The 21122-nt window shown below is 36.8% G+C and overlaps 1 protein-coding gene across 3 annotated transcripts in view; it reads left to right on the top strand.

Moving 5' to 3' along the window:
• Nucleotides 1–21122, top strand: part of KLHL32 (kelch like family member 32) — a 122129-nt gene that overhangs the window by 9172 nt on the left and 91835 nt on the right. For all 3 annotated transcript variants that reach the window (XM_033053723.2, XM_033053722.2, XM_033053724.2), the window contains 2 exons: nucleotides 16374–16456; nucleotides 18621–18801. In XM_033053723.2, coding sequence (XP_032909614.1) covers nucleotides 16434–16456; nucleotides 18621–18801 — 204 coding nt within the window. In that variant the 5' untranslated portion in view covers nucleotides 16374–16433. The remainder of the gene's footprint in view (nucleotides 1–16373; nucleotides 16457–18620; nucleotides 18802–21122) is intronic.

The raw sequence follows: 21122 nt of genomic DNA, 5'->3' as shown, positions 1-21122 counted from the left end.
AAAAGTATGTTTTACAGAAGAGATGAAACCTTCCACATCAACTGCATGCAAGTTGACTGTGCTGTGTAGAGATACCCACTTAGTTCTGAAAAAATTAGCAAAACATTTTAGGAACATTATTTGTGGTGTAGTATTTTGTGTGAACAATGTGTTGAGAAATTACTTGCATATCTGCAGGTCTCTGCATTGGGCTGTGTTGAATGCAGGTGAGGTGGTGATCCTTTGGAGACTGCAGTCAGTAAATGCCAGTCTAGATTCAGTATTCTCTCTGTGAGAAATAGATTTCAAAGACCACGTTTACATGGTATTAAGTGACAGAAATGATTGAGTCGTAGCAGTATTGCTGCATCGGATAATGATTGATCTTTGAGAAGGTTTGTACTGCCAGTAGCACTTACTGAAGGAATTTCATATTTAGCTCTTAGTACTAGTGTGCAGATTGTGTTCATTCTCTCCTGAAAATGGATAGCAAGAGCCTTTATTTGGTTATCTTGCAATTGGTATAAATATAGAGATAAAAACTTGCATTTGTTTTTCAAATATAACCAAGAGTTAGCCTGAGAGGAAGCTAGTGGTGAAGGCAGGCCTAGTGGAGATGCAAGAGCTCAGTGATGGGCAACACTGTCAGATCTACAAGTTAAAGTGCTTGCAAGGTGGAGAGAGATCTTCCAGACTTTTTTTATTTATCTATTTTTGGAGATCAGTTGTCTCCTGATTAGATAGGGGTGACTGTAGTGTTGAGTAACTAAGGTAAATTAATAAACCTGGCTGAAATAGTCCTGCAGCTCTTGGCTGCATTAGGCATCTTACTGTCCAAAGACAGAAAAGAAGCAGTGAATGTGTGCTTAGAGTGCTGGATCATGTACAATACAATGGCTCAGTTCCTTGGCAAGGTGAGGAGCAGTCTGTCCCCTGATTCAAATCCAGCTTCTTGTGTGTGCCATTTGGTGAAGAGAAATCAAACGCAATTTCATTATCCTCTTAGTCCTTGGATGTGTCTGCAGTATCCTTGGGCTCAGCTGTTGGAGGGGATGTGTGGGTGTTTCAGGCCATCTTTATGCCAGTCAGCATTTTTTGGGCCAGCATGTCTCTGTTCGCTGCTCAAGATACTGATGAGTAGCTTCTACTTATTATATCATTGAATGGTTTTTAATCTTAGCGTTGTCATTCTCAAGCATTCAAAGTCTAAAAGTCATTTCCCAGACATCAGTAATCACATTAATTCAGACAGTCCCCAGTAGGAATCATAAGCCTGGTGTTACATTACGTTTTCAAGCTTCTCTCAGTAATCTTCCGCCCTACAAACTTTATTCTTTTTTTGTGAGGTGAGAACTTCAGGTACAGTTTTATTCCAGGAGATACATTTGGTGACAGGGAAGGAAACCACCATGTCTAGTTTATTTTGGCTATTTCGTACCTTAAAATGTGTTTACTTTCTGATCACGGCTCATCAGTGATTGCAAAAAACGTATTCTCTAGTGTTAGAGCCTGAGTTAGCATTTTGCTTCCTAAATCAGTCTGTATCTAAATTTGATTTAGAAATTAAGTTAAATTTAGGAATCCTGCTGTCCCACTGATTCTTCTAGAGCTGTACTAACAGTGATATATTTAAATTGTATTATTTGCTGTGGTCCAAATGTAAAAGCAACCTAGATAGCTTCCATGTCGGTTAGAAGCTGGGAATCTAAACTAATGAATAAGTAGCTGGAGTAAAAATAATGTGGGAATGTTCCGACACCGTATATAACTCAGAATAATACAGTAATATACAGTAATTCAGATTTCTCCTGAGCAAGTTAACTTTTTAAAATTTTGCAAAGTGTCTAGTATAAAATAATATTGTTTTGTTGGACATAGGCAGCTTAATTTTATCACCATTCTTTTCCGGAGTTGCTTGTCCCTTTTATGTCAACAAATGTTGCTTTTGCTTGTTTAAAAGTTCATAGCAGCTGGAATCAAATCCTTTACTCTCAAGCAAGTGTGATTATTAAGAAGTTAATCTCTGATCCTGCTGGTACCAGCAATATTTAATGTCTTTTAAATAATTAAAAATGCTAATGTGAGATCTTGTAGATAGATAAAGTGCACAGTTAAAGCAATTAACAACATAAGATCTAGTCAAATGAATTGTTTGATGGAAGTTCTCTTCCACTACCAAGGAATTCCAAACCAGCCACCACTGAAGTGAACCACCCCTTACCCCCTTGCCCAAATCTGTGTAATACAAATTTGGTAATTCTGTGCTCTGCTAAAAGGATTGTGGATCTTTCAATTTGTATTAGAGCTTTGGCTTCTTTGAATACTTTAATACCATTTTTAGCAATGAAGGGACTATTTTGGCCATACACGTGTTCACGAATAAGAGATTTGGAGAAAGAGATCTCTTCAGGGCTCTCCTGTAGAGTTTGTTGCTACCCTATACAGGAAAATCTTCATTGTTTTCTGGAATATGGTGGTAACAAGAATAGGCCACTGTTGTCCCTTTGATAGTTCATGGTTTGCTTTTGTTTTGATTTTCTTCTCTACCTGGCAGTCTACTTTTGATAGAGATGTCCACTCTAGGCCTCTAGGAGTGGTGGCTTTCCCAGAGATCATAGTTAGCAGAATTATCTTTGAAGAAGGCTTCTTAGTGTTACTCAATTCTGATATATTCTAATTTGTTACCTTAACTTTTGGTTATTAGAAGCATCACATTTAAAAGCAAAAATTTTAGTGACTGTAGGTGCTTTAAATTACAGTAATTTCACGATTATAAGCTGCACTTCCAGGTGTCAGCAACTTTTCGTTCTTTGTCCATATGTAAGCCGCACCTGATTATAAGCCGCATGTTACAATGCAGAGTGTGATAAAAGGTATCTATTCTATCACCATCTGTTGAGGGTGGGGGCAGTGATCCTTATCTCCACGGCAGATATTCTGCTAATGGGCCATCCATTGAAACCAGGCAGGGCATTGTTCTTTATCTTTTCACAATCCATCCTTCCTTCAGCGAGTCATTTTCTGCTAATGACCATTGAGTCCCACTGTGGGACTGATAAAATTACTGCATCCTATTGGAAGTTGTTCCAGCCAGGGGGAAGGGCCCAACGTTTCTTACCAAGATAAAAACAGGTTTTGGGACACTAAGGGAGCCCCTTTCTCCACTGGACTCCAGAGGAAAACTGGATTTCTCCAAATCACCACTGGACCTCCAGAGGGAAACTGCACCTTGTACGGGAGCACTGCTCCAACTGAGCCACACCTGTCACTGCAGGAGGATGCAGCCACCATTTAATGGGACTGCTACCAACACCCTGCCTGATGGGGTGTCAGGTTGTACTCTGACTTTGTCAGGGTTTGTTTGGAGTTTGTTTCTTTGTAGTGCTGTATTTCTATTTTAATTTCCCTAGAAAAGAACTGTTATTCCTAATTCCCATATTTTTGCCTGAAAGCCCCTTGATTTCAAAATTATAATAATTTGGAGGTAGGGGGTTTATATTCTCCATTTCAAAGAGAAGTTCCTGCCTTTCTCAGCAGACACCTGTCCTCCAAACTAAAACAGCAACTTTTTGTTCTTTGTCCATATATAAGCCGCACCTGATTATAAGCCACACTTTGGGTTCGGACCAAAATTTTAGTCAAAATGGTGCATCTTATAGTCGTGAAATTACTGTACTTGGATTTTTTTGATTGATGACTGTCTGTTGGAAAACTTTAAAAATACCCTCACTGAAACTTAGCTAAAGAAAATAAATTCTTTTGCTCTTTGTCAGGAGTTGTATGAGGCTCAACTTACTCTCTGGAATAGGAATGTCTAGTTCCACTTGGGTTGGATGTCCTGTGTGTCCTATGTCATCTTTCTCATCTCCCCAGGAAGATGCTTAGATACGCTACAGGGTCTGAAATAAAAATAAATTTCTCTACATTATCAACTGAATTCAAGTCTTAATTGAATTTAATTAGGAGAATTTAAAAAGTGCATGCATGTATTGCTTACAAAGTATTAGTTTTGTTTATCAAGTGAAATAATCATCAAACTTCATATGAACAGTAATTGCACTTCCAGTGCTACCAAGTTTTCCTGTCAAAAAAAAAAAAAAGAAAAGAAAAAACTACCTGCATATGACAAAGGAAGTGTTTAGTGCTACAATACATTTGGTTTGGATTGGTATTATTTCTAGACAGGAGTTAAAAGGATTCCTAGGCAGTTCCAATAAATGGAAAACACTGAAACTCATAAATGTACCCTGCTGGGACACCTAACAGAGATGTGGAGGCATGTGCATTTGCTATGGTTTTGACAGAATTTCCCCCTTTTGCCCCTTCTGTTTCCTTTTATGAGATAAAATGTCTTCAAGAAGATTGGAATGTGGAATAAGTAGATCATATGGGACTAATATGCTCTTGCATGCAGGCAGTACATTCATAGTCTTCTCAGCTGTGCCAGAGAGAATCACCAAACCACAGAATTATCTAGGTTGGAAGGGACCTCTTGACATAATTTAGCCAAAGCCCCCTATTTAAGCAGGGTCAGCTAGATCAGATTGTCCAGGATGGTGTCCAGAGGTGTTTTGAGTATCTCTAAGAATGAAGACTCCACAAACTCTCTGGGCAATCTGTTCTGACGTTTAACAATTCCTCACAGTAAATAGCATTTTCTAGTGTTCAACTGGAATGCCCTGCCTGTTAATTTATGCCCATGAAGTTATAGAAAAAACAGTGTTTTAACTTGAATTATAAGTAGCTATTTAGTGGTTTTCAATTAAAATTCAATTAAAATTAAAAAATAAATATTACTTTAGAAATAAGGAAACAAGTACCTTGTGGGTTTTTTTTCCTCCTGCTTGGCACTGTTTAGCTTTCTCAAATATGGTGGGATTCTAGTGCTTGGCATTCAATTCACAGATTTCAGTTAGGCATGTAGGTCTGTCTTCACAAATCACTGATGTTTGGTTCTAGGAGCAGTATTCACAAACACTAGAGCCTTGCTGAGCTAACCAGTTTAATGTCTGGGTAGTGATAGATGCTTCAGAATAAAGACTCAACAAGCTGCAAGTTGCTTGCACGTATATAAAGGGAAGAACAAGATGTCAATTTAACTGATAGAAAAAATCAAAAGTATATAAGTTTTAAATTCTTCACCTCTGCAAGTCACACCTAAATGTAGTCTTATGCAGATTTTCAGAGATGCCCTTGGGAATTTCAACAGCAACTCATTTAAAAAAAAAAAAAAAAAAAAAAGTTTTTACTTTCCTTCTGAGATTTACCTTCTGGTTTGCTTGTTTTGGGTGTTTTTTGTGATTTTGTTTTGGGTTTTTTTTTCATTTGTTTAAATAATCTAAGAATTATTGATGCAACATTTGCCTAAAAATGGATCTGAGTCTGTCTTTAAGTCTGTGTGTACTCAAAGGATTTAAAGTGTGAATTCTTGGATTTGTCTCTGAAAACCAGAGAATAGAGCACATTCAAATCTGATGTTTCCAAACAAGATCTTTTTATGTTTCTCCATTAACCTATTTGATAGAACTTAGAGTGATATTTTTACTTTAGTAAAAAAGTATTTCCTTAAACTGAGTTTCTTAAGACATGTTGTCAAAATTATGACTCACACTACAAATATATCATATGTATCTTCACTGTGTGTTTTTTAGACTGTATTTCCTGTCACCTTCCCTCCCTACATAGTATATCCCTTCTGCTCTGAGAGGAATTTTTATTTGTTGTATTGACACTGGGTTTTAATGACAGTGGTCAGTATCAGAACATTTTCTAGGTAGTTGGCCTGGAACATTGAATAAAGTTTGTGTTACAAATTGAACATGTGCATAAAGGATGAGAGAAAAAAGGAGTTTTCCTATTTCAGTAAAATACTCTAGTATAAAATCTAGATTCTGGAAAAATCCTTGGAGAAAAATCCACTGACTATGAGCTTGGTCAGGGCATTCAGCTGTTTCCCAGCATAAGAGGTCAGGTGTCCCGATGTTTCCCCGTGTGTTCCCAGCAGATATGTGAACCACAGCTTCCTCTGGTAGAAACTGTACCGTTCCCAACTGTCCTAATGCTTCAAGAGCTCACATTCTGTCAGATTGTACTCACAGGGAGCAGGGAGAAGACCACTAAGTAAATCTGCCCGTTGATACCTCTCTTGAGTTGAGAGCATTTTTCATTCTAGTGGGATGGTAAGAGCTTTCTTCTTTGTCCAGGAAAGGTTTGTCCAATCCCATATGTATAGCAAAGCTCTTGCAGATTTTTGTCTGTGGGTGCTAAAAATAATCCATCTGACATCTTCAGTGCCACTTTGACTATCCCAGACCAGGCTTGTACTGTGTACTTGTCTAGCTAGGCTCCCTCAGGTTACAGTGGTAGCAGTAACAAAATAGATACATGATGGAAACTGTGTTTTTCCTAAAATACAAGTTTTTTTGTTTTTTTTTTCCATCTGGAGAAGGCAGTGTAAAACAGTGTAAAGAGCTAGAAGCAGAGATGACTGCAGGCTTCACTGCTTATGGCTTTTGTGATTGCAGTGTGTAACAGAACTTGGAGGTGGGCAGCTCTCTTCGCTCTCTCCCTCCGCTTCTCACCCACAAACAGAATTTGTCTGTAACTCTTATTTATTCTGATCATCTAATCAGTTTTGTTTTTCTCTTTCAATCTAGATTTCTTTAATGTTTAAATCATATATATCTTTCCAGTAAAGAAGTGTTTCAATCAATCTAAGTTTGTTGTAAAGAAAAGGTCTAAATTAGATGAGTTTACTTCAGAGCTCTAGCTAACTTCAGGTCCTGTCACTCCTACTTAAACTTCCAAGTCAATTATGAAAAACTATGTGTAGAAATTCCTTTTATACTTGAAGCACCTTAAAGCTAAACAGTAATAGAGGCTTCCCTGTAATACAAGAGTTTATGCTGGAATGGCATTAGCCAGGCTTTTAAAAGTTTTGATGCAATTTAAGTGTAGGAAAAGGGCCCTAAGGGAGTTCAAACATTCATGTTTTAAGAAGTTATGGAATTAGGAATACCTGTGCCTTTTCTTGGAGTAAGCTGATTGTAGAGAACTTCAGTTTTGGTATTGGAGCACATAGCTTTTTGCCTTTTCTAGCATTCTTAGTTTCATGAGCATGTAACCCTTTGACATTTTTTCAAAGGTAAACTAAAGAAATCTTGAAGAGCTGTACCAACTGAATGGAAGAGCAACATGATTGGAACCATTAGCACTAGGATCAAGTAAACTGTCAGGAATTATTTACTATAATCCATCACAGAAGAAAGTGAAAGCAAATGTTCTGCAGCTGTTTCTTCACAAAAAAAAATATAAGTAAGGTGCAAAACTTGATCTTGATTTCTGGTCTAAAATCTATATGGAATGGACTTTAACAGACATTGATTCTTTTAGTTGCTTTCTTTTAAGTCTGATGGCATTGTCACACACACATTTTAGCCCAGGATCTTCCCTGCCCTTGTCTCTTTGTTTTTCTTCTGTGTGCTTTCCCAGTCTGCTCTCCTGAGCATTCAGTCTTCTTGTCCAGCAATTATAATTATTCCCTGATGACCTCTGGCTTCTCTGCCTATGGTTGCACTGTAGAAAAATCCATGCTTTCTCATCTAATTTCCCAGATACTCATCTGATTTTAGTATTTTGTACTATACTACTGTTTCCCCTCCTCCTTTGCAAAAGAGGAAAACCCAGGAAATAACTGTAACTGGTCTCCATCACTAGCTTCCTCTATGTTTTTGTTTCCTCTTCCTACTTCTTTCCCACTTGACATCTCTTTCTTGGCCTCATCAAGATGAATGCTGCTCTGCCCAATTTGCTTAAAGCTGTCAGAAATCTTTTGATGCCCTTTCTCTTAACAGAAAGGTGTTGGCAATTATCTTTGTTCTCTTACATTGAAGAGTGGAGGAATAGTCCATAAGCCAATTGTGTGTCCACTTCTGGGTTCCTAAACACAAGGAATGGTGACTTGTTAGAAAGGGTCCAGGGAAAGATCACAAAGATGGTCAAAGGGCTGGAACACCTTTCCTGCAGAGACAGGCTGAAACAGTTGGGATTGTTCAGCCTGGAGAACAACTTGGAGCCTGGCCTCACAGTGGCCTTGGAGTAAGGGGCCTTATAAAAAGGAGGGGGATTGTCTTACATGGGCAGGTAGTGGTAGGACAAGGGCAATGATTTTACAGGGTTTAGGTTAGATGCCAGGGAGCAGCTCTTTATTCAGAGGGCAGAGAGGTACTGGAACAGATTGCCCAGAGAAACTGTGGATGCTCCATTCATGAAAATGTTGAAGGCCAGGTTGAATGGGACTTAGAGCAACCTGGTCTAGTTGAAGGGGGAGTTGGAACTTGATGATCTTTAAGGGCCCTTCTAACCCAATCCATTCTGTAATTCTTTGATATGGGGTAAAATTGTTTGGGATTTTAGTGATCAGTTACTCTATGACTTGAATACATGGAGGTCAGTAAGCTATTGCAGTGTTTTGATGTTTATAGAACTGCTGTGTAGCTGTACTTTTATGTACAGACATTTATTTTCCCTCTCACTCCTGGCATTGAAACCTCCCACTGGACAGAGAGCAAGTATTTTATGTTATTGTAATTATGCTGTAAGGAGGGATGGGGGGGTCGAACCCACTCTTTGAAATACTGTCACTGGCCTGGAGGTACAAATTATATTGAAGTATGGTTCTGCCACCCTGTGGCTACTGAAGGCCATTCTTAAAAGGTGCATGTTTACTTAACTGCTGGTAGTCACAGACTTTTAACTTCATGAATGCTATTTCATGGAAAGTTGAAGGGCTAGTGCAGATCCCGTAGGGATATATAAACTGTCTGTGATTTTATTGAATTATAGAATACTTGTTCACTGGAAATACCATGTAGACACATAACTGATCACCTCAGTTATGCAAGACTATACACTATTGAGAAATCACACTTTTCTTAGTATTTTTATGTGTTTTTTAATGTTTCAGTCATAGATAAGAGTTCTTGTGGCCCAATTGCCAAGATTGTAGACTACAGTACTGTATAATCCTATCTCATGTAAATAGTCTATATGCAAATTTGAGGTAGTTTCAAAAACATGTTTATGTATTTTTGACTCTTAATACACTAGAAAAGAATAATTGTTGTGTTCAATAAAAGCATCTTGATGGTTGTGAAAGTTAAAAATCTAAGGCTTATCTGAGTGAGGCTGTGATGAAGTTCACACCATTTCCAGCCACGCCTCACTATTATATGTCCCTTTCCATGTTTGTTTCTAGAGTTATCAGGAGAAATAATTATGATCTTTCTAGTTTCTTTTGCATTCCACTATAAAACATTCTGATTTGGTTTAGGAAAGCCTTCCACATTTGTGGACTTATTGGAGCAGATCCAGAGGAGGGCCACAAAGATGATCAGGAGGATGGAACATCTTTCCTATGAAGACAGACTGACAGCTGGGGCTGTTCAGCAATGAGAAGACAAAGCTCCACTCCAGGGAGATCTTCTAGCAGCCTTCCAATACCTAAACAGGGCTTGTAAGAAGGTGGGAGAGGGGCTTCTTACAAGAGCATATAGTGACAGGACAAGGTACAAGGGGAAAAAATTTTTACACTGCAAGAGAGAAGGTTTAGTTTAGATCTTAGGCAGAAATTCTTTACTCAGAGGGTGGTGAAGCACTGGAAGAGATTGCACAGAATTCTGTTTGCCCCATGCCTGGAAGTGTTCAAGTTTAGGCTTGAAGAACAGGGGTTTCTTGGTTTTTGTTTGGTTTTTTTTTTTATCCAATGAAAATGCAAATCAAATTCCAAAACAATTACAAACTATTGAAGTTGCCCTATCTTCTATTTCCTTTTTATAAGGAAAAATCTTGAAAGCATAATTTTGCAAAATAACAAAGATTTTGGTTTATCCCAGGAGCAGAATGCCTTAAAACTGGCCAGAGACCTTTTGACTTGTCCGCTATATAACAACTGTGAACTCAATGCATGGATTAGATGCTTCATTTTGAGAGTGCTTTGCATATTTGTTTCCTGACTTCCAGAAAGATTAGAAAATAAGTTCGTAGAAAAACAGAATAGTTTGGGTTGGAAGAGACCCTTGAAGGCCATCTAGTCCAGTCCCCTTCCATGAGCTGAGATTTCTTCAATGAGATCAGGATCAAGTTGTAATATTGTTCTCCCAGTCATGATAAATTAATCTGCTGTAAGTTATGTCGTATTCCTTACAGGTGAGTAATTAGTGTCATAGCTTAAATGACAGCAACAGTGGGTGCTCTGAAAAGCTAAGACAATACTGCACAAAGGTGTGTTACTACAGTTGAATAAAGCTGTTACCTTTTTTCAAATGAAATATGTGAAACTGTGTGCACACATCCTGGAAGCAAACTTTGTCTTCAAAATCATCAAACTGCATCTGTGTGGTTTCGAGTTGAATTACATGATGATCTGTGGTTTTATCACTGGAATGCAACAACCTCTTTCTCAGGTGGTAATTTAGGTAAAATATGCCTTAAGTTACACAGATGGCCATGAACCTGACTTTTTATTTTATCTGAATGTGTATTCAGAAAAAAATTTTCCGAATGCTGATACATTGACATATGTAGAAGATATAACACCACAAAGAAGATATAAAGACATGAAGATGTTCTATTCAAACAGCTTTTAGCCGAGTGATTTCATTTTTTTTTTTTTTTTGTTTAAGAGCCTAATTATTCTGTGAAGTCAGATGGTAATTTGGTAGTAATAGAAAATAAACCTCATTATTCTAATTCACTATTGCTGATGGCCTGAAGATAGCAATGATCATTCCAGTCTCACAAGAAAATAGTTTGTAATTAATCAGAAGACTTTAGCAGTTTGAATTTTTGGTGATTTTATTTTATATTTATTTTGCTAATTCTTTTTCTTGTGATGTTTTGACTGATTTGTTTCCCCAAACAAATCCAGGCTTCCAATTTTTTTTTCCCTTAGTGTTGTAATTTACATTAAATCTAAGGGGATTTTTTCAGTACTATGAAAGCTTTTTCTTGAAAGCTTTTTCTTGAAAGTCACTGTATTGACGCACTAAATCAGTTGAGCAACTTGTGTTTGAGCTAAATGATGGTTTCACTGACAACATTGGGCAGTGGCAGAGCTTTTCTCACACTTGACATTCTTGAACATTTTTTATGGAATGAGAAAAATATTTCAATTCTCAAAGATGTTAATGTACAAAGTGTTGTCTCCCAGCATATGGGAAAAGTGTGATAGTATGCTTAGAAGAGCAGGTTTGCAGTCAAACTTTAAATGTTTCCAAGTGTTTTCCTTTTGACAAATTGATTTGTCAGAGATGTGATTTCAAAAAGTAGAAGATAATGTTGTCCTTTATTTTCTGTGATTAGTAAACTCATAGTTTTGTTTCTGAAGAGATTCTTACTTTGAGAGAAGGTGAAGTACAGCTTGAAAGGGTGATTTGTTCTGACTTATTAAAACCACAGGCAAAAGCAGAAGCTCCTGTGAATAAGGATCCAAGCTAGAACAGAAAATTGCCATGGGTAAATCTTAATGGTCTCGTTCTGTATCCATGACAGCCTCTGTCCGGATGTGCTATAATGCCATTCTGGAATGAAACTAATATAAAGTATTTCTGTTAGCTTTTAAATGTTATATTTTCTTTTTAAAAAAAGGCCAGATTTAAACCAGATATTTGGAGCTAAGTGAAAATACCATTTCAATTCATGCAAATGCTTTATCTTCATGACTTATCCAGTTGGTTCAAAATTTTTACTTTTTTTCATGATCCCTTCAGTTTGTCCATGCATCTAACTTGAACTGGTATGGGTTTAAGTGGAAGCATTTTTCAATACTTAAAATACACGCTTGGAAATGGAGTGACTTGAGGGAAAGAAGATAACTAATTAAAGATAACTACTTGAAAATGCAAAATGTTTTAAAAAATATTGATATATTCAGTATTTTTAGTCTTTTAAACCAGTTCTTGAGCATGTAAATTTTAATAAATTTCTATGTAAGCTAGTTTGTCACACAGCAAATTTAAGGTAAGGAATGTTGAGTTACTGTTTTCCAACATAATAACGGTCATAATTAAGAATGTTAATAAATATATCTAAGTGAAATACTGCTATCTGAAAAAATACATTATCTGTACTCAGAGAAATGAAAAAACTACCCAAATTTAATGTGAAGTTTTATGTATCAAGAGTTTTTTTTATGGTTACTGACAAGTGAAATGAAATTTAGGAATGTTGCTAAAAGCTACCTATGTGAAATGAGATTAAAATCGGTCCTTAAATACTCATGGTTTGAGTGAGTTAAAATTAATTATTTGAAATATATTTCTGATAAGCAGTATTGTTTTAATTAATGTGGTAATAGATAAGTGAGTGGCTTTCCCAATTTAAAGTAAAAATTTAAATGAGAAATTAGGGGGCTTTTCATACACTGAAGGACTTCAAAGGCAGAGCAGTACTTAAATAATGCAGTGTCATTCTGTGAAGTTTAGTGGTAAACAGAAGATCAGCAACTAGGTGAAAGCTGCCCTAAGTGTACAGTGTAAAGGACTCCATAGTTCCCAGGGTCTCACTGTGTTAAGAGATGAATAACAGAGATCTCCCCAGGGAGGCAAGTCAGTCTCCTGTCACTCTGAGTGGCTCTGAAGCAGCAGGGGCTGTTGTGAGGAGTGAGGCAGTGGCTGCTTGAGGACATCCCCAAGGGTTCTTGGCTCTTCTACCTCCCTCCAAATGTGCATCATCACAAGAGCAGAGATTGCATCTGGCTGCAGTAAAGATTTATGTATGTTGGCTGCCTGGGTCTCAGTAAACAATTTGAAAGATATTTAGCTCAAATTTTCTGTTGCATCTTTTCACAGTTAAGCTATTTTCTTTACATGGGATAAAAGGCACCAAATGCTCTGTAATTTTCCACCCTATTTTTTAAAGTGTTCTGATCCTGGCCCTGTTCGCAAGAGAGCATCTCTTCTGTCTAAAAAAGTGTCCTTTGGTATCTCTTGAATACTGTATTAAGCTGACCTTTGTGAAGTGGTAGTTGCAGGTGTTTTCACTTTGATTTTTCTCTCTTTTTTATTTGTCAGTTTCACCAAATATCTGAGAAGGGCAGAGTCTAACCTCTTCCACCACAACACAGTGTTACCTAGAATTGTGGAGGTAGTTATGTAGGGTTTTTCTGACTCCTGCATAGGTAATAGAACCCTTGCTTTCCCCTAAACCTAGGCTGGAGCTCAGGGGATGGGAGTGGGATGCCTGAGTAAGTCCTGCCTAGGAAGTAATTAACGTAGTAAAAAAGAGAGTACAAGCTTTGTGTCAAATGCTATTTTAATTTTGTTAAAAACACATTTAAAATCGGGATTTTTAAACAATTTCCTTTTTGACCTAGCAAAAATAATGCTTATATCATGTTCTGTGAGTTCACACTGAAGTTGATTGTAACCCAGTTCTTATTTACTTAGAGCAAAAGGGAAAATTATTGATGAACTAGAAAGGTGGTAATTATTTTATATAGGCTTGAATTACGTAGAAAACCTGCATGTTTTCAGGCATTATTAATAGATTGTCATTTTCATTGTGAATATACATTTTTTACTAGTTTACAAGACAAAGGAAGCATAATTAGAGTGGTAAAAATATTTCTTAGGTGCCCAGTATAAAATACAGAGCCTGTTTATGCCATGGAATAAGTTCTGTGATGATCTGGTCTATGGTTTGGGCAACTCTGTAAAATCAGATATGTGAATTAGAAAAAAAAAAAAAAGCTTGTTACTTCATGGGGGAGGAAATAGTGAATTTTGGGACATATAGGTTATTTTCAGAAAGTAGATTGAATATGAGTTTTATTTTGATCTCCTGTATGCATCCTCCCTTAATCTAATCCATACTCTGGTGGCTTGTTTCAAGAATTAATCAATAATGTGTTCTCACCTTCAGTTTGTTTCTAAATGATACAGGAAAAACAAATACTCCCAAAAAAATCCACCAGAAGGATGGAAAAAGGTAACTGAAATTTTTTCCATGCCTCTTATGCATTCTGTATAAACTATGAACATGGTATTGGCTCCTCAAGATTAATTTAAATGACTGAGACTTTTTCTGAAAAAGGGCACATGCATTCTGCCAAAAAATACTTTTGGATACTAAACTACTTTGTCTTGTATTTCCAAACCAGTGTTATATCCAATTAAAATAAAGGAAGAAATACTGCTTGCTTAAATACTCTTTTTTTTAATCAATCTTTGAACAAATAATTTCTGAACTCCACTGGTAATTTCATTAAAGAAGTGGCATAGCCTAACAATGTGCAATGGATGCGGCAGTGACACTTCATTCCAAGATTTCCTGAGAGTGCAAAAAACTTACGGTTCATTTTGCTGTGTCATAGGACTGTGACAAAAATATATATGGGAAGACTGACATTTTGTCAGGCGAACTGAGCAAACATTGTTTTGATGTATTAGTTTGTCATAATCATTTGCATGGACATTTTCTGCTTGGCTTATATTTTTCTTGTCAATTTTCAGCATTAAGGACTATTTTACTGTAATAGAAGGATTTAGATGGATTTAAAGTTTTCCATTTCAACCAAAACTCTTACCCTTAAGTTTATAAACTAATCTTTTAAACCAATTTGATTACTTAAAGTAGTTAAATAGAAAGACAATAGTATGTCTTAAACATTCTAATGCAAAGAGTTTCCTTAGGTACTAATCACTACTAATTACACTTTATATAATGGAGATGTATCTCACTGTCTGAAACAGAAATAAATTTTTGGTGCAAATGATTTTAGAACAGTTCTGGCACAGCATATCTATGCAACAGGTAGAAGTGCCTCCTTAATTTTTTTTTTTCAGTAAGGATAAATAATACTTTCAAATTTCCAGTTATTAAAAATGTTCAGCTGCCTTAGTTCTATATGGTTAAATAAATTCAGTGCAGTATTGATTAAATTATTTACAGACTGTACTCTTGTGCACATGGTTTACATTTAAGTGAGGCATGCAGCGCTGGAGCTTTGGAAGAGAAAGGAGGAGTGCCAAAGTTTGGGGAAGACGGATTTGGTTGGGCTAAAGCACTGAACGCAGTGTGGGACTGTTTGAATATTTTGTTAATTCTTTGATGCATATGCCTTAATTATTGTAGAAGAAATTTTTTCTCTGCAGGTCTTCATCCTTCCTCTGTTTGCTCTCACTGCTTCCTGTGGTTTGGGTTTGTTTTTTTTCCTGTGTATGGGCCAGAGTTTGGACCTCTTAAAGTTCAGGGGAAGGTTGAATTACGTACCAGTCTCTGGATGGTGTAGGATTTCCGAAGGGCCAGCATCAGTGTTGACATATGGGTGTACACAAGAGCAGGTACATTGGTCAGAAATGTGTTTGCTTCCTTAGTTAAGAGCACCAACTTAATATGCTATGTTTTTCTGTCTCTTGAAGGATAAAGGGAATTGTCTTGGTAGGACTAGAATGGTGATTGTTGATGGTGAGAGTGAAATGTTCTGAAAACCATCACTGGAAAGCACTGCATACCCATTTGTGTAGTGACATCCCGTTGAATCATCAGCATAAATTCTCTATGACCTCACCCATCTGCTCAGAATTGCAGTCTTGTTGGAAAAGGGAGAAAAATAAGGAAATATTTCCATTCTTCAGATTTTGCTGAGTTGTATTACTTCAGTGTTACTGAGTTAAATTAAACAATCCACACATGGCTTAAATAAGCAGTAAAAATAGTGTACTTTTCTTTTTTGACTATTCTGTTAACACATATTTTTTCTTTTATAATGCTGATATAAATGTGAAATGTCTTGTCAGCTGTGCTGGCAGCTACACCAGTTAAAAATTTGCTGTACAACCCTGTTTTCAATAATTTAGGTCTTTGGACACTTCAGCTATTCTGTGTTTATTTGTATGGTCACTTTAGTATTTTGACTTGAAAAAAAAGAGCTGTTGTGTTTATAAAAATGATTGCACTATACTGTTTATATTTGTCAGAATGATTCATCATAGAGTCATTTAGGTTGGAAAAGACCCTTAGGATCATTGCACATAGAAACTATGTGTTATTCTGGTAAGTAAACAAGCACTAATACATGCCTTTGACTTATTCTTCATATTGAAGGATTTTTGGTAGAGCTACTTCCCTCCTCACCACTCTTCAGCTTTTTTGAAATTATATATGTTCCTGCGTTTTTGGATAGCATTCCTCAGGTGCTGTAGGTGCGAGACATTCAGATGGCAGGGTGTGGATCTCTAAAAAAAGAGTAGAGGAAAGGCCACTTTCAGACTGCACTCAAATCTATACAGTGAAACTTGCTTTTGAATTGCACATCCTGAAAGTATTGATCTTAAAAGAGACTGAGCCTGTGTATGCTTTGAATTTTAATGTTCCTCTCCATTCTGTTTTTCTAGCTGGAACACTCACAGCTTTCCCAAGAGGATTATAAGTTTTGATATTCAGAAGACTGAAGGATGCCATCTGAAAGGTGCCTGAGGTATGGTACTTGGTAGTGTGTAGGAAGTTATTAACATTTAAGATGATGTTTACCAAAGATTCAGTTAAGAAAGTAGAAAAAAGTAAGACTAATAATTTTATTCATTAGATAGGAATTCACATTATTAAATACATGTGCATGTTCTAATCTCCAAAATATTACCTTGTTGCTTCTTAGGCAAGGAAAACTGCCTGGAATTGATTGGAGGCCCACAATACATTATCTTATTTATGCCTTAGTCTATACTTGAGGTTTTTGATTGTGGGAGCAACTGGCATTTACATTTATGCATCTGAAATCATGACTGGTGATAATTTTGTGTAATGTTGCACTGCTCAGGACATATTACTTTTCCAGTTATGTGAATTGTCTTCCAGGAATTTACTCCAAATTCATTTTCCTGCCTTCACTTTTGTCTCTTTCCCAATGTAGCCTTTCTCATTTGTTTGTACCACCCATTGTTGCAATGGAGAATTTGTCATTTATAATTTAATTACTTTCTGGGGGAAGAACATGGTTCTTTCAGAAAGAACATTCTGCAGAATTTATTAGCTGAATTGGTTTTCTGCAGAACTTTGCAGTAATGTGATATGCTGGTGGTTCTGTTTTACAGAGTAGTTAATACTCTGATCTGGGAGCTCAGAAAATTCCCTGATATGACAAGAACACCTTATCATTCCAGTTCTGTTCCCCCTTCCCTGCCATCCTTCTGCAGCAGAAGAGAATCAGAACTTGCTTGCTTTTATAGCTATTGAATTTTTCAGTTGATGATATCTCTGCAAATAATCAGTTGTTATGTTTAATTATTCTATGTATTTTCATTCATAAATTCCAGTTAAATTACCTTTCATATATATGCATTCTTCATATGTTATTAGCACAAGGGTTACAGGCAATTGATTTTTCACTTTGGTCACTGAATTGAAAAATGGATTATGATAGAACTCAGTTTAAAATTCCAGATATGTTTCTGTGGAACGAAATAGTCCTCTGGATGATGAAAAAGCAAGAGGAATGAAGGTCTTGATTTACAACTCTGAAAGAGAGGCTAATAAAAACAGAAGTTAAGAGAAACCATCTCAGGGTATTGTGAATGTATTGTACTTGCTCTTGTTTTAGTCACTTTGCTATGGAAATTACAGAATAGAAATAACCATTAAAATAATTATCTTGTGTTTTAGCAAGTTAGATTTCTTGATTACTGTAATTTAGAATATGAGTTGGATTTCACAAACAGAACAGTTGCAGAAAAAAGAATAATTTGAATGAATCCTTATAAAATCTATTTAGGGTATGTCCATATGTGAAACCTAAACTGTCAATTCACCTTCTATAAACACATATATGGATTCTCTGGCAATACAAATTGACAGTCTCACAGAGTTCAAATCAATTGCATTGTTTTGTACCAAAGACGATTTGCTGATATATTTTGATTTGTTTCCATTTGCATCAACAGTTATCTTGTCTCTTCCTTCTGCTACAGAAAAAAAGGAGCTGCAATCAGACAGTCTTAGACTGGATTATATGCAAATCTTATATTCATACATGGAAATATTCAGAGGTGGAGAAGGCCTTGGCATTTTAAAACTGAGCAAACATCCTCTCCCTTCCCCCAGCACAAAACAGACAATCAAAATAACACCACAACACTTCATAAATATGAATAGCCTGAAGTGGTCTGAAAACATTCAGTAACTCAGCATCAGACTTAAACAGGCCACCTGAGACCATAAGGCATAATTCTTTTTAGTAGAACTTCTTGGAGATGTACATATACCCTCCTTTTCACCAGTGCTTCAGTTTGAACCACTTAAAGTTTCCTGGTGGTCCATTGACCTAAGCCCTCTGTTGTTCTCATTTAATCCTAAAATGATTCTGAATTAATCCTAAGAGTTCAGCTGACTTCTGGTACAGGAAATGAAAAATCAGAACCATTGAGGTTTTTTGGATATGTAATCAGTTTTTATAATGCATTGTTATAATGAGCTTTTCTTTGGATGTCTATGTTGTGTAAAGATTTTTTGCCTGACAGAGTTCATGACCTTTTTGCTTTCCAAGAATTGCCAGAATATCTTAGAAAAAGTTGTTCTGTATTTCTGACAGAATGTGCTTGTTTCGTACTTTTTTTTTTTGACAGAATCTTTCCCCTTTCCCCTCCCAGTGTTCAGGAAATGCTGACAGGTCAGAGGCTTTGTCAGTCTAGCTCCCACAATGATGCTGTCTTGGCAGCTCTGAACCAACAAAGAAGTGATGGCATACTTTGTGATATTACCCTTATCGCTGAAGAGCAGAAATTCCATGCACATAAAGCAGTCCTGGCAGCCTGCAGTGACTATTTCCGTGTAAGTCCCAAGATTTTTCTCTTTATATATTGAAAATTATCATTGTGGAGGATTGAGATGATTACAGATATCATATTGAACAGGATTTACATTTGAACCTTTGGAAAATGCAGGATTATTGCACACTCAATAGAGTATACAACTTGAAATATCCATAGGAAAGAAATGTTAAGAACACAATTAAGGTTTTTTTAAAATAACTGTTTATGGTGAGTCTTCTCTTCCCTCTGCCCCCAACAGATAGGCAGTGCATATCTTCCTATGTACTTAATGCCCCAGTAAAGTGAGAAAGTGGAAGGTATTTTAGTATGTAGAAATTTTTGTAGAACATATGAAGATTGTGATTAGAGGAAGGGGAAGAGACTGAACAAAAACCTCATATGGTCTTCAACATCCTCACAAGGGGAAGCAAAGGGGCAGGCACTGATGCCCTCTCTGATGACCGGTGATGGGACTCGAGGAAACAGCATGAAGCTGAGTCAGGGGATGTTTAGATTGGATGTCAAGGAAAGCTTTTCCACCCAGAGAGTGGTTTGGCACTGGAAGAGGCTCCCCAGGGAAATGGTCACAGCACCAAACCTGACAGAGTTCAAGGGGCGTTTGGGCCATACCCTTGGGCATGTGGTGTGACTCTTGGGGTGTCCTGTGCGGGGCTAGGAGTTGAACTTGATGATCTTGATTTCGCCTTTCCAAGTCAGTGTGTTCTATGATTCTGTGATTCTATTATTAGAGTACGGAAGTCTGGGGAGAGGGAGTTTAAATTTAATCTTTACTGTGAGGCTGGTGAGGCACTGGAACAGCCTGCCCTGAGAACTTGTGGCTGCCCCATCCCTGAAAGTATTCAAGGTGGGGTTGGATGGGGCTCTGAGCAGCCTGGTCTAGTGGGAGGTGTCCATGGCAGCAGGTTTGAAACTGGCTGATCTTTAAGATCCCTTTCAACCCAAGCCATTCTATGATACCATGATAAATGCAATTTAGTTCAGCTTCAGAGTGGATTTTTGCTGGATGTAAATGGTTACTCTCAAAGAAGAAGCCATAGTAATATTTTAAAGAATATTTTAAATGCGATAAACCCTATTTTCAGAAACAAGTGTTTCCAAGATGTAAAATAAAATATTCCCTGGGAAATCTGATTCAGAAAATTCCAGTTTAATTCCAATCTAAAATTGGATTAACTGAAAAATTGTATTTTTTCATAGGAAAAGTATTCTTCACATGAAGCAATTCTACTAACCTTTATTACAATGTGCCCACTCAAAATGTTGGACCATCTATACCTTTGTAGTTTTAAGTGTGAGTCATTCTGTTGTTAATCAGAGACTAAAGTTGAAGTTAATTTAAAGGTCTATTTTCTCTAGCAAAGTAAATTTATTAAATATTTTGTCTACACAGTAATTGTAGTGTTATGAACTTCTTTATGGGGATCTTTTTGTCTTGTTACAATAGTAGTACAGTGTATGACAACTTCTCCATATCTCTGATTACCTGAGCAGGGTTTTTATCTTCCTGTCAGCTCTCTCTCACTTTTGGTTAGAATTTAGACTTAATTTATTCTGTGTATTTAAGAAATGTTATTAACCTTGATGTGACTTTTGCTGTGATGGTGTTGAGGCAGTTGATTTCACATTTTTTGAACTTATCTGCATGCTTATGGGTTCTGCTACAGTATAGTTTGTACTGCCACGGTTACTGATGTTGCTTCATCATGATGCCCAGGCCCTGCTGTAACAGAGATTGCTTTGCATTTTTATTTCCTTTCACCCCAGTGCTCTCTTTCACAGAGAAGGATTCTGGACCTTTCTACCTGTAGCAACTGCTATGTATACTTGCCAGCGATAAATATAGTGCCTGTTGTCCTGGTTTGGTTTAAATATTTTCGTAAGGGTGCCGTATCATCCATACCTGTGACTCTTTTCGGAGCTCATTATGCCCTGTGCATAGAAACATAGTGAAGTGGGCACCTATGCCCAGCATTCCAACAGTGTGGTAGGAATAGCTTCTACTTTGGTCACTTGTTGATTGATGTTGAGATTTGGGGCACTGTGATTTATCCTGATATTTCCAGTTGAGTTACTTGGTTTTGAATGGACAGTTACTGCAAATTAAAATCTTAATACCCTTGATTTCCACATAAATACTTTCTATTTAAAAAGAATTGAGAGAATGTTTTATGCAGCATTGAGTAATTTGGTCTGCCTCTAAACTCTTGTGATTTGGTAAGGATGTGTTCTTCAGATTTAGGAATCACCTATATGTGCTTTCTGAAATCAGGCAGATTTTTATTAATAGACAAAAATCTTTTTTTAGAATATTGTGAAGTA

The sequence above is a fragment of the Catharus ustulatus genome, chromosome 3 (assembly GCF_009819885.2).
Source record: "Catharus ustulatus isolate bCatUst1 chromosome 3, bCatUst1.pri.v2, whole genome shotgun sequence".
NCBI classification, from domain to species: domain Eukaryota; kingdom Metazoa; phylum Chordata; class Aves; order Passeriformes; family Turdidae; genus Catharus; species Catharus ustulatus.
This window is presented reverse-complemented; position numbering and strand designations above follow the sequence as displayed.